Source organism: Tamandua tetradactyla, chromosome 17 (genome assembly GCF_023851605.1).
Source record: "Tamandua tetradactyla isolate mTamTet1 chromosome 17, mTamTet1.pri, whole genome shotgun sequence".
NCBI classification, from domain to species: domain Eukaryota; kingdom Metazoa; phylum Chordata; class Mammalia; order Pilosa; family Myrmecophagidae; genus Tamandua; species Tamandua tetradactyla.
In genome coordinates this window covers 70,655,639-70,669,556 of record NC_135343.1, presented here as the reverse complement: position 1 = coordinate 70,669,556, position 13,918 = coordinate 70,655,639, and the positions used below count along the sequence as shown (strand labels likewise).

Genomic DNA, 13,918 nt, shown 5'->3' with positions numbered 1-13,918 from the left:
CACTCTCAGTAAAGTTGTGATTTATTATTAAAATCAACTAAAAATTATGGAAAACTTTTATTGTTAAATGCTAAGGAGATCTGATGCGATTTGATTAAGGCACAAGGTGACCAAAGTACCTTTTCAGATGGGAATTAGCCGGGCAGGGACCGAGGCAGGGTAGCACGGTGCCAGCCTGGTTGGGTCTGATGTGCTCACATCACCACCACGACCCTGTGACCCTCACCCACCCGCACAGAGGCGTCAGACTGGAAGGAAACTGGGAGACTGACTTGTAGGGTTTCTGTGCACGCACTCCTTTACCCTGCAGGGAAGTATGCTATGGTCAGCCGCGTGCAAGCCCTGACTGCACTGAGGCGTGGGGGACCAGCACAGGAGGGAGGGGTGGGGGAGTGGAGGACAGCTGCCACTCGTGCTGTGGCTGGCAGGGGAGGGCAGGGAGGAGATGGACCCTTCACCTTCTCCAGGCTCAGGTGCTCCCTGTAGGCAGATGGTGCCAACTTGGAGAGTGACTGCGGGAGCACAGGGGTCCCCCGCCCCACCCCCACCCCAGAGCAGGGCTGCATGTGTCCAGCACACTGACGCTGGATTTGCAACCCCAGCCAAGAGAAGGCAACTACCAGGACCCAAAGTTAAGCCTGAAAAAAGTGGGTTAGGATTTTATATACTTATGAAAGTCAAATGGTAACACAGATGCCAGTAAAGAGAATTCAAAAATTGTTTCCAATGATAATTTCTAATTAAAAAAAAAAAAAAACCCACATGTAGTACCTCTCAACACATACCCCAATCCGTTAGCACAAGCATTTTTGAATATGCAAAAGAGTGTAGTAGCTGTGGCAAGGATTCCATATGACATCGGAAGCATGACTTCAAGTGTCAGTCTGCTGGCAGAAGTTCCAAATGCCTGCAACTTTTCAAGACCACACCTGCTAAGTACAATGAAATCAAGTCCATAGATAAAAACGAGTAGGGCTGGTAAATGGAGATGTGCCAACATAGCTGTTTTTTTTTCGAAACGCTGCTTGAGGGCAAGTCTCAGCCTACCCCTCCCTGGGTCAGGAGGAGCTAATATCCGAGGGCTCCAGCAAATGGGCAAGGAGTCACAGCAGGAACGACTCCATCAATGCAAAATAAGCCTTAATTTAGGGAGAAAAAGGGGGCACAAATTTCCAAGTAAGGATGGTCAGAACGGTTCAGTGGGCTCAAACACTGCTCCGGACACATCAAACAACTATTGCTAAGATGCCCAGTCCTGTGGGGCGTCTGACCCAGCAGCTGGGCTCCTCTGACCTGCTCACGCTCTAGAAGATCTCTCATGTGATGGGCTCCTGCCTCCAAGGTCTTGCTTATCTCTGGCTTCAGCAGAAAGCCAGGGATAAACTCTCTTCCAGCTTTGCTGTGATGCAACTTGGGCCATGTCACTCAGCTTACCTGGGCCTCGACTACTCCATTTTCACTAAAAAGCTTTGCACCACATCATCTCCAGGGATGTTTCCAGCATTTCAGCATTCTACAAATAGTCCCAACCATCATATAAATTTCACTTTTTAAGCATAACTGTGCACACTAAGCTATGAAACAAAACATACCCACAGAGGACTCGCAAGGGGATCTAGCAGTCATTTTTATCCCCACCAAGCCAACTTTTGAAATTGTAGTATTTTTCTCAGCTACTAGGTTCAACATTATAGATTTAATCAACTTAAATTAGTAGCATGAGAAGTGCAGCGTCACTACTAATTCACGCTGTACTTATAAACATTCAACGCCCACGTATTATGTGTTACAAGTCGGACAATCAATTACGGTGCTTTCTAGAAAAACCAAAAGACAAAACCAAGCAGGATTCCCTACACACAGAGGCCGAAGGACAGCCTGCTTTCTCTAAGAAACCCTGGCAACTTACAAAGAGCTGCCCTGCAGGTGGCTTCCACAGCCATGAGAACCACTGAGGATAAGCCTGGAGCTCTGACCGAATCTGTGAATTCAGAAGCAGAGAGAAGGGTGTTATATGTCATGAACAGAAAGCGACAGTAGATTGGAAGAGCTGCTCACAGGGACAGGTAAAGTGACTAGAGCAAACATAGGCTGATGTGAGAAAAATGCCTGACACTGCCACTACTGTCTGAAGTTCACCAATTGGACCACAGCTTAACTTGGATCAAATGTGGCCCCACAGATGTCCCCCTACCTTCTCCCACAAGAGGCACCAAAAGGTAACACCCATAGCTAGCCATACACCCACAGGATGGGTCATGCCAGCAAACAAATATCCACTTTCTACCCCCACATCTAACCCCAAGAAACAGACACTAAAATGCAAGGGAGGAAAAGAAACATTCTAGACATACGGACAGGACCTAAAAAACAGAGCATGCCATATGGGAAAAGGCAGTCAGAAAACATGTTAAGATTTCACTTTAACTCCTAGGAATTTTTAGTTCATGTTTCTCTGTTCCAAAGCTTAATGCTCCCACTCTACTCAGGAAGGAGTGTTCTCTACATTCTTTAGAGAGCTGAAACAGGAGGGCAATTTTAATAAGAAGCAACCAAGATGCCAAGTGCTGGGAATCACACTGGGAAATGTCCTCATGTTCCTGTCCTTTGTCACGACACAAGGGAATATCACTCGGCCCCAGTGGACGGAGCAATTTGGATTTCACATACCACCATCATCATCATCTCTCACCCACCTGCCATAACTCCACCTTAAGGCAGTCCAGCGAGCCCACACCTGCTTCTCCTTAGTTTTACACAAGTACAAAGCCCCTTCCTCATTTCCTGTGGGTGCATCTGGCTTTTTGCCATTAGAACTCTTCTTAAGCAATCTCTCTCTATTTCCTCCCTAATTATCCTCTCACTAATCTGTTGTGATTTGTTTTACATTTTTGGTTCTAAATACTTGCAAGCTTATGATATACAGGAATGAATCCAAGTTTATTTCGGATCCTGGCACCACAATCACTGTAAAGGTTTCCATGTTACGTGGGCAATACATTTGGCAGGGCATTCTATTGTGAACAATCTCATAAGGCAGAATTTTAAAGAATTCTTAATTATGACAAATTATATTTAATTCATGTTAATGAAACCATAAAGCATACCACAGCAACCAAAAAAAGTATACCCAGAAGTGCTACCCGCAACTCTGAGAATCCAAAGACTCCCCATTTTAATACGGTGAAGAGATAATTGGCTGAAGTAGCCGAATGCTTAAAATCAGATCACAATTTCTTCATTTTTTTCTCACGTGTTACCTACAGACTGTTCACAGGAAATGGTTTGGCTTTGTACTGTGCCGTTCTGAAATGAAGAACTGGTTTGGGACGCATGTTTGAATGACACACAGGAAAATTAACAGTAATTTTCTCATTTCTAAAAATATTCATTCAGCCTAGAACAGCAAACTTGTTCTAAGACAAATGCACCATAAAGAATCAAGAACTAGCTTTTCTATTTGCATATCTTACAGAAAACATAAAATCCATTGAGCTTCTCCCAACCACTGAAGAGCCTGAAAGCATATAAAGAAAATAAACAGGTTCTTTTCCAATAGGTGTCAGGATTGGGCACCCAGAGCCCAAGCCCACTAGTTTCTGGACCAACTGCAGTGTGACAGCTGGCACTGATAATGGCAAGCAGGTCACCTGTGTGACATGATCTTGGTTATATATCTATATACATACTAGGAAATAGACACAAAGGTGAACCGAACAGTGATTATTTCTGGATGATGAGATCACAGGTGATTTCTTTCCTCTTTATGCTTTCTCCAATTTTTCAATTTTTTAAATGAGTACGCTTATTTTTAAGGCGGAGGACGACTGATGAATAGTTTTTTAAAAATACAGGCATTTTAGAGATCACAGTTATGTTGGTGTAAACCTGTGTCATCATGCAAAGAAAATGTGAAGCGATAAAGATCGGACTGAAATATGAAGCAAACAGCAAGCAGTCTTGCTTGCCACCGACAAACATCGCTGCCAAACTAAAAATCAGTTTAGCAGAAAGGTGATATATTCCTGGGATGCTGAGCTTCTGAATCGTTTTAATGAATGGCTTTTGTTCACCTCAACATTAAGGGACCACCCAAAGTTATTAATTAATAAGCAAATTCCTCGGGACCAGGGAGAAAACGATGTTTGCTGAAGTAGCTTTTTCCCTAGCATTTTAGGGGTTATATTGGGGAGGCTGTCAAAGCAGCCCAGGGGAGACAGAACTCACCGCTACCAAACAACAAGCCGGTTTGGGCCAGGCAGTGACCACCCTGCACCCCTGAAGCTGAATGCCCAGTTTATGAGGCCAGACAGTATTAGCAGACATGGAAGCTAGGGCTTGGATTTCAGTCCCATCACTTATAATGTGTGCTCCTGGTGACGTATGTTACTTAACTTCTGAGTCTCAGTTTGTAACGTTATAAATGGGTATTATTGTTTACCTCTCAGGGTAACGGTGGAGATGAAACACAATGATTTGAGGGGCCTAGCACAATGTATGCATTAGGCACCCCAAGAGAAGTAATTATCACTGCTCACTCCCTTAAAAAATGCATGCAAAGCCAGGTTTGGGAGCTTGGTTTGAGCATTTATGCTGTGTTAGAAGGCTGTTTGGCTGGCTGTGGGTAGAAAGACATACTTCTCAGCAGGTGGCATGGTTGGAAACGCTGGGGGTGGGGGCTTGGGAGAAATCGTGGGGCCAGTCAGCACCTGGCCACCAGGCAGCCACCAGGCTGGCCGGAGCCACCCCTGCATGCCTCTCACAAGCGCGGGGCCAAGAGGGTTCACTTGCATTTGTTTCTCACCTCATCTCTTTCTAACACTATTTTATTAGTGTCGGCTAAGTCTAAGGTGATCATTTTGCAGACTGTGGACAGGTCAGCTTGAAGGCAAAGATATTTCCCCATATGGGTCCAAAAGCTACAGTTGCATCTAAAAGGGATAAGGAAGACTCCAAGGTGGACAGGAGGCCTAGGGTCAGTCCTCAAGAGAACAGACATACCAAAAGCTTGCCCGAGGCATCTAAGGGGCTCTTCGGCCATGCCCAGTTGCCCTAGATAAAACTATTCATATAAAAGACCAAAAAACTAAAATTCATGTAAACGTGTGAAGTATGCTACATCAAAAAATAGGAAGTGTGGGTTACTTTGTATGGACAGCCTACAGATTTCTAAGTCTAGATTTAGACCCGACTTAGTCCACTGAACTTTCCCACTGAAGGTCCTGCCACCACCTCAAACTCAAAGGTGCGTCACTGTCAGGGCTCTGTCTCTACCTTGGGCATCCTTGACCAGCACTTCTCTAGCTGCCCTGCAGCCCATCGGCACTGGGTTCTGGGGGTCTCCCTCTCTTCCTACTGCAGTTCAGCCTCTTCCCAGACTCCCACTGCCAGGGCCTGCTCCGGTCCCAGCTTGAAGACCAAAACCCAGCATCTGGAGTGAACCCCAACGTCCATCTTCTCCTGGCACCACGTGGAGACCTTTAGGGACTGGTTTTTCCAACGGAAACAGTGGTGGGTCCAGGACCTCTACAGCAGGCACTTCTGCTCCCTGAGGACCCCTGACACCCTCCCTTGCTCCAGTCTGGCCGGCTCACCTCCAGGCCTTCAGCACATGTGAGAGCTTCCAGCTCCACCTGTGGCTTCCCCTCCTCAGTCCAGAGTGACCTTTTCAGGGATGATTTCATCCAATCAGCAGGGGGCTGACTATCAGCTGCTTGTCCCCATCTATAGCTGATGAATCATGGCTTACAATTCAGTAGCCTTCCCAATATTCCTCAAGTAGGAAGGCAGCAACACTGGCAGTCCAAGACTCTAGACTCTCCCCACCCCCATATCACCATGCTACACTGCTCCCTTAGGACACAGATGCCAGACCGAGTAATTCAGCCCCAGTCTACAATGTGACAGGAAGGGTCAGTGCCACTGTTTGAATGAAGCTGTTTATCCTGTGCATTTTTTCCCCCCAATTATAAGCTTGAGAAAATCAGGGATTACATCTCATCCTCTCTTCATCTCCCACCAGATGAAATAAAGGCCTATCAGGCTCCCACTTCTGATCCAAACATACCCTATTACACTGTAGTGACCCTGCACAATGTTGGCATCTTGATTTCAAAGCCTCTAATTATTGTTTTCAAAGGTCACTGAACAGGGAATGCAGCTGGCTTAGAAGGGATTTCCAAGGGACAACTCAAACTCAGACTCTGCTCCCACAATAACTGGGCTGCATCCACATTTTATTTATGACTAATCATCTGCCCTTGTCTAGACCTGTTGAGAACATTTATAATCACAGCAAAGAGCTACAATACTGCTGGGCCCAAACATACTTTCCCCAATATCCTGCACAAGTGAGGAGATTCTTTTTCACCATCTCTCACCCTAACTCTAACATAAATGAAAGCTGCACATCTAACTGGCTCAAGACAGTTTTTGCTGATCCAGCCAGTAGAAGCGATTTCCACACTTACACCCTACAGATATGGAGAAGATCTGCTTGATAAAAGTTCTTTATCAAGTGCTAGAAGAATGTTTTTCCAATTAAGAATCAGCTGGACATGGGACCCAGTATCATGGGATTGAGAGAACCTTCTTAACTTAAAGGGGAAGAGAGAGATGAGACAAAATAAAGTTGCAGTGACTGAGAGATTTCAGAGTCAAAAGATTATCCCAGAGGTCATTCTTGTACATCATATAGATATCCCTTTTAAGTTTATGGTATATTAGAGTAGCTGGAGGGAAGTACCTGAAACTGCTAAGCTGTGTTCCAGCAGCCTTGATTCTTGAAGATATTGTATAACTATATAACTTCTACAATGTGACTGAGGGATTGTGAAAACCTTGTGGCTGACTCTCCCTTTATCCAAGGATGTGAACAGATGTGTAAAATAATAAATAAATACTGGGGTGGGGCATGAGTTAAGGGGTAAAAAAAAAAAAAGGGTAGATTTCAATGCTAGTGGTCAATGAGAGGGAGAGGTAAGAGGTATGGGATGTATAGGTTTTTTCTTTTATTTTTTGTGTGCTGCATGGTGGGGGTCACATTTCCTTATTTTTCCACACGAGTATCCTATTACTGCAACACCATTTGTTGAATTTTTATTTCTTTGTTTGTTTTTGGGGAAGTACATAGACTGGGAATGAAGCCTGGGTCTCCCATGGCAGGTAAGAATTCCACCACTGAAGTGCCCTTGCACTCCCTCTTTTTTCTTTTTATTTCTTTTTCTGCAATAATGTAAATGTTCTAAAAATGATCATGGTGATGAATACACAACCATGTGATGATATTGTGAGGCACTGATTGTATACTTTGTATGGAATAATATGTGCATGAAGATACCTCAGTAAAAGTATTAAAAAAAAAATAATCAGCAGGACAAGTATACATCTATCTGGTGTTACTCCAATACCAGTAGGTACTGCGAGACTCTCTGATATTGTGACTTTATGTCAGTGGGTGGTCTCTGAACCACTCTTTGAGTCTGTTTGTACAAGAACAGTACAAAGAACATTACTTTCCATGAACCATTTGAAAGTAAGCTGCCAACAAGATGCCCCACCAACCCCAGTATCTCAGTGTATATTTCCACAAACAAGGGCAGTCACCTCTATTAATTACAAGACAACTATCCAAATTAGAAAATTAACACTGATACATTTTTTTTTCACCATGCAATCCTGAGGCCCCACCCCAGCCATGCCCTAGTTCTTCATCCTTAAAACAAAGCAGTTGATAGCACTACAACTTCCTCTAACATTCCACAACTGCTTGACTCCAGGCATCTCCTAAATCTGGACATTTACCTTGTTTTAGTAAAACAAACTGAAGTCCTACTGTGGGTATGTACCTATGACTTGTGCTATTTCCTTGGATAAGTCAGTTAACCTCTCCTAGTCTTCATTTTCTCATCTGTAATTAGTCACACCGCCAAGTTTGATCTGGGCTGGAGGTGTGTTTTTTCCATATGAATGACTGATGTTTTCCCAAACTCATGTGTTATATAACTAAAAGCCTCTTACTTGGCTATTCTACCAATATGAGCTATTCAATCTAAGCAAAACCTGGAAAGTAAACCTGGACTCAGATCCTCTGCTAGCCAGTATGAAGCCCCTGAATCCCTCCTAGATAGAATTCTGGAATCTACTATTGATAGGAAAAACATATGCAGGGGTAAGCTGCTCGGTAGACTACAAGGTGCTACATACATTGCGAGCTGTTGCTTGTATTATGCTTATTGGTGCAGGCTCACCTTGAAGTTATTTAGTTACCATGGGACAGAACAGGTCTTTTCTTGTTCCTCTCTATAGCTGCTGACGTCCTGCTCCCTGCCTACTAGTTGTTGCAGCCAGTGCTCTGAATCCCCCCAAAATTCCCAGGCCGGTCTGATCTTATATAAATTAATAACTATGACTAAGGCACATGTAGTAAGTGTACTTTGTGCGAAACAGGTGTGCTTTAGAAACTAAAGAAACTTGAACTGCATCCATTCTGGAAGCTTTAAGCCTACTGCTCTCCCAGGAAGGAAGATGGCTCTTCCTGCTGGGTCGAGAGCAGGGCCCCTGAAGTGGGTCTGCCTCTGGTGAGAGGCGGCTGGACTCAGGCTCACCAGACTTCCGTGCAGCCGCCACGTGCTTTCACTTAAGGACTGCTCACCACCTAACTGTGTCAGAAATATTGTAACAGCATCGACTGTTAAAACTACACGTTTATTTTTTACAATATGTGGGGAATTCATTTATTCATCCACTTAAATCCTAAAACCTGACTTATCAAAGGTGCAAATTTTACTGATAAATGAAATTCAAATTGCTTTCTTCTCCATAACAGATGCATATGTATCATTTACCTTTGAATATCTCACTTGATAAGTGGCCCATGATTTTCCATGAGCGCTGTGGCTGTTTCCCTGTCTTCCCTCAAGGGCTCCCCTGCAAAGGCCTTCCTTGCCAATCCCCCTTCCGCCTCCTTGAATAGCTCATTCAGGAGATGCAGTGCCAGAGCCCTGGGAGCTGGGATTTGTGGCTGTTCTGAGACTGAATGGAGACTTGACAAAAGCATAAAGAAAATTCACCATCCAGTGTGGTCCAACAAATTGAGAGGGCAGGGGATGGGTAATCGAGATATTAGGAAAAGGAAAACAACCTAGTAAGAATTACATCATCCCCAACTGTATCTGTAGGAATCACGACTTTACTCCTCCTTCACGCTTATGTCTCCTTCAAGTCTTGCTGGTTCACCCCCCACCCCATTCTTTCCTGACCCTGGAAAGGAAAGGATCCCATCATCCACCCTGGGTCAAGGAAAGTGAAGCCTCTTTCCTGGTATTCCACCTCTCTGTCAGTTCTAATCCATTCTCGGTCCTACAGAGAACCAGGTTGTGATCTGCTCAAAAATCTTTTAATTGCTCTTGATAACCCAGGCCAAGAAGTTCAACTCCTGTGGTGGTTTACAGATGCCTCCAGAGTGTAATCCAGCTCAGACTTATCCCTTTAATCTTTATCCCTTGGAATCACAGAGGTAGAAGTCCTGGTGCTAACTGCTGGTGGGTTGCTCACTGGCCTTAGATACAGTCACACTGGGGCAAATGCTAGAGAAGCAACTCTGGGGCAGGTCACTTCTGGCTCCAGACGTCCAACGAAGAATTGGTTTGCAATGGACATGTGTGCTTTTGAAAAAAAAAAAAAAAAACACTCCTGAGTAGGAGTACTATTAGGTTATAAATTGAACTGTATCTTGTTGGATAACCCAAGTCAGTGCCTGGCCCTAAACTACCAATGAGGTGAATAGAATCTTTGAGGTTTTGGTGAGATTCCAGGTGGTATGATCATGAAGGAGGATCAGGACATGATAATATAAATGGTTTTCCAGTAGCCTGGAGAGAAATCTTTGAAAAACACCTCCCTGGGAGCTGCTTCGCCATCTCAAAAAAAAATTATCACCGTGCCTTTACAACACCTAACCTACATGATTTTTGTAAGTCAAATTACAATATCAAGCCAGACTACGTCCCAGCAATGTTCACTGCTGAGCTCAGAGCCCTGCAAAAACCTTATGTCTGAGCCCTTCAAAATTATCAACTGGGCTCTGCCAACAGAAATAATTCTTAACAATTGCTCCTTGTTATCTGTGGGAAAATACTCTGGCTATTCATGATCATAAGCTGAATATGAGAGGAGAGCCAGTATATAAATGTTTTGCCCATGTGAAAATAAGAGCTTATATTGTTTTATTCAACTATAAATTATTAAAGGAAAAGAAAGACTATTACCATCATCTTTTCCTAACAGAGAGATCTTTTTGTTAAAAGGTCTGTTCTCTTGAAGTTACTCTAACAAAGCACTGCATGCAATAAAAGGAAACTGACTAAAAGCCCTAACTCAGCAAATGAGGATTAGACAGCAGGAGAGAGAACACTGCAGTCAAGTGAGCTGGGAACACACATTTGTAACACTGGGACTCACAGGCCACCCAAGGTTGGCCATGGATGCAGCATTACTTTACTCCAAATCTGGCATCTGTTAGAAAATCTTACCAGAGATTTAGACATGAGATGAATCCTCTGAACAGTAAAAATTGCAAAGGGGGTGATACCACGAGCAGGTATAGGAAGGCCCTCAAAAAGTCAGAATTGTGATGCTGAGAGACACGAATCTGAACAGGAAGCCCGTGAACACTTTGAGTAACAGAAACTACTGGATGGCAAGAGGGGGCCACAGACAGTTCCCTCGCCTCCCTTCTTGTCAGGGGTGCCACTGCTCACAGGGTAATAAGTACTCACACTGAGACAACAGGGCAAAAAGCAAGGCTGCAGGTGAACATGATAAAACACCAAAGGATAAACAAGAATAAACAAAAAATGGGGGGATGAGCTGATAATGGGGACCCAGAACCCCAAGAGCCTTTAGACAATCCCTACCTGCCACTATGAATAAATATGGGTGCTCAAAACATGATCTTATCCTATTTTTAAAATATCTAACGCTTGGTACACATGTTTCCAAGGAAACGTGTGACTGAATTTGGACTGAAGATGGGAGAGAAAGCTGTCCTTCTACAAAGGAGGAATAAGATTCACCCCGTGCACCTCCAGAGGGCAAAATGAGAGCCAATGGAGGGAAGTTAAAGAAACGCAAATTTTGATTCTATTTAAGGAAGAACTTTCTAACAATCTGTGTTCTCCAAAAATGGAATTGGCTGGCTCTAAAAGCAGAAGTGTTCCAGCAGAGGCTGGGAAGCCATCTGTCAGGGCTGGGGGAGGCCCGGGCAGCAGGCCCGTGGAGGGCTGAGCCAGCATCCCAGGGGCAGGGGCGTCAGTCCTGGCTCACCGAGAAAATCGGCCACGCTGAGGGAAAGACAAAGCTCATAACTCAATTTGAGGCTTTGTTGTCTTTTTTCCATCTAAATACTGAAGGGGGGAAAAATGACAACTTAAATTATTGAAGGAAATTTCTAGATTATCCAGAGTGCTTGACTTGCCTTATTCTACTCTCTGCCAATTTCTGGGCATCCCATGCTTACTAGAATACGAAAGGGGGGTGGGGGGTGGGCGGGGCAGAAACTGGGAAAAAAATAAATAAAATTAAGCCCAGAGCAATCTTTAAAGCATTTATCTATTTCTTTACCACAGCTAATCAAGACTTCTGAGTTTGGGGACCACTGTTTATTTCAAATGACGTGCTGAAGTAGAGGGAAAAAAAAGATAAGGATGATGCAATGGAAAAGAACCAGATTGTCCATGAAAGATGGAATTTCTACATCAGGCTTAGGATCTATGATAGCTGGTGGCTTTGTGTGTCATACATTGTTCTTTCTCAATTCTCTCTCAAAATCATGAGACTAACTCAATCCATACATAAGGGCTACCTAATAAATAAAGAGCTTCGGAAAACCAATAGATTTTTCCAGACTGCATAATATGAAAGCTTATGAATGCTGCAAACACCCACCAGGTTCATTGCATAATTTTCAGGTTTTTTCCACATGTTCCCCACCCTCACCCAACACCCAAATGAAACAAATTTTCTTGTTAGAAATTGTTTAAAAAAAACTAAATAAATGTATCATGGGTGACAACCATTAAGTGCTACAGACTTATTTCAACAGCAAACTCTTAAGTGGTAACAGCAGTCTCAGGGACAACATTCTACTCATATAAGGAGGCAAAAATAACTTTTTAAAATGTCAGTTCAGGAAAAAAAATCTCACGATTATTTTTCCAGATAATCTGCAGCAGCAATACTGCAAGTAAGTCTGGGACCTATAAAAAGGCAAAACTGGAGGTGGCCTTTCTCAGTCCCTGATGCCAGGGAAACAAGGAAGAGAAAGAGGCACCTGGGAAGAAAGCCTGGCAACGAAGGGTCTGAAATAAGCTCCCAGCTTATTTCTCCACTTTGGTGACCCTGGAAGTCTGGTGACTTTACCTGCGGCTGGTCCCAGCTGCCACCCGGATAACGCTGTCCAGGACCGTGGTCTGAAGCGTTATTAATTTAAGGGGGGAAGGGGGGAAATTCACCAGGTGGAAAGTGTTTTTAGCTCTCTCCTTGTCAATGCATAAAGGCCAAATGCACAAGATCTAGTGTGAAAGAGAAAAGGTCGGACGGAAAGACACGGACAGAGCGACTGACATTCTGCATGGAAGTAATTCCATTTCGGGACCCTCTTGGGTTTTCCTGCAAAGAGACAGACACGTGCGCAGGAGTGCAAAACACACGCGAGGGTTCAATCACAGAGGACCATTTCTCCATTCTGAGGTCTTCATTTTCAGGGATTTAAAAAAAAGATGGCTAGAAAGATGTCAACATTTAAAATAGATCAGAATGTTTCAAAAGCAAACTGAAAAAAACATATGAACTATGCCCCCCTCCTTAAAACGCCCTGCCAGGCGGCTTCTCTGGGTCGCAGGCGATCACACGGCTTGCGCGCCTGCGCGCTGGTGACCGGGCCACTCACCTAGAGTGTCTTTGAGATTCTTGACCAGGGAGCCCTTCTTCAGGCTGTTCTTCCTCTCCACGTAGTTGGACGGCACGTAGCCCGTCTTGTTGACCGCATTGCGCACGCGCCACCACGTCTTGGAGTCGTCGAGCAGCCACAGACGCTCGTTCTTCTTGATGTCAAGTTCCTGGTCCTGCTGGGCGGTGTAATCCCACTTTGCTATAACGATAACTTCTTCTGTCATCTTTCATGGAGTCCTCCTGCCAGCAAAACACGCGGAGAGGCTCATTAGGGAATCGTCCCAACACTCATCCTTCCATCAGTCTGAAAAATTATGCATGCATGGCTCTAAATACAATGACGCAACCAGCTTCCTCCTGGGTCTTGGATATGCTCAACCTTCAAACGACCTCCTTTCAACAAGCGGCCGTCTGTGGTTTGGAAACAGCGCCCTCATAAATGAAATCCTACATGTTTACACCCATTTTCTCAGGATATGCAGAACTGCATGAACATATTTAATAGACACCACACACCCAAACTATCAGTTAAAATTAAAGTAAATGCAAAGTGGTATCTGGGATTGGATCCTGAAACAGAAAAATGAAATTAGCAGAAACACTAGTAGACTATGAATGAAGTTATATTATACTTCATTCATATGTTATCTATTTGATAACAATGTCCCAATGTTAATCTCTTAACTTTGACAAATGCACCAGGGTTATGTGAAATGTCTGGTCTTAGGAGAACTGGGGGAAGGGTACACTGTAAATATAAAATTTTTCCAAAATAAAAAGTTTATTAAAAACAAGCAAACATTTTGTTATATAGCTAGTGAAGTCCATTTTGGAAGTAATAAATAGCAAAAGTGTATCCAAGGGACTAAAAGGAATATCCAAGGGACTAAAATGAATAAAGTTGTGAGCAACTTCACGCCTGCTAGGTAGATGGTGGGCCTGTATTATGTCAGCGGAAAAGGTTAAT

General features: G+C 43.9%; 1 protein-coding gene across 5 annotated transcripts in view; it reads right to left on the bottom strand.

Annotated features, from left to right (window-relative positions):
* NCK2 (NCK adaptor protein 2) overlaps window positions 1-13,918 on the bottom strand; it is a 142,134-nt gene that overhangs the window by 31,680 nt on the left and 96,536 nt on the right. For all 5 annotated transcript variants that reach the window (XM_077134930.1, XM_077134929.1, XM_077134927.1 and 2 more), the window contains exon 3: window positions 12,950-13,191. In XM_077134930.1, the coding sequence (XP_076991045.1) occupies window positions 12,950-13,175 (226 nt within the window). In that variant the 5' untranslated portion in view covers window positions 13,176-13,191. The remainder of the gene's footprint in view (window positions 1-12,949; window positions 13,192-13,918) is intronic.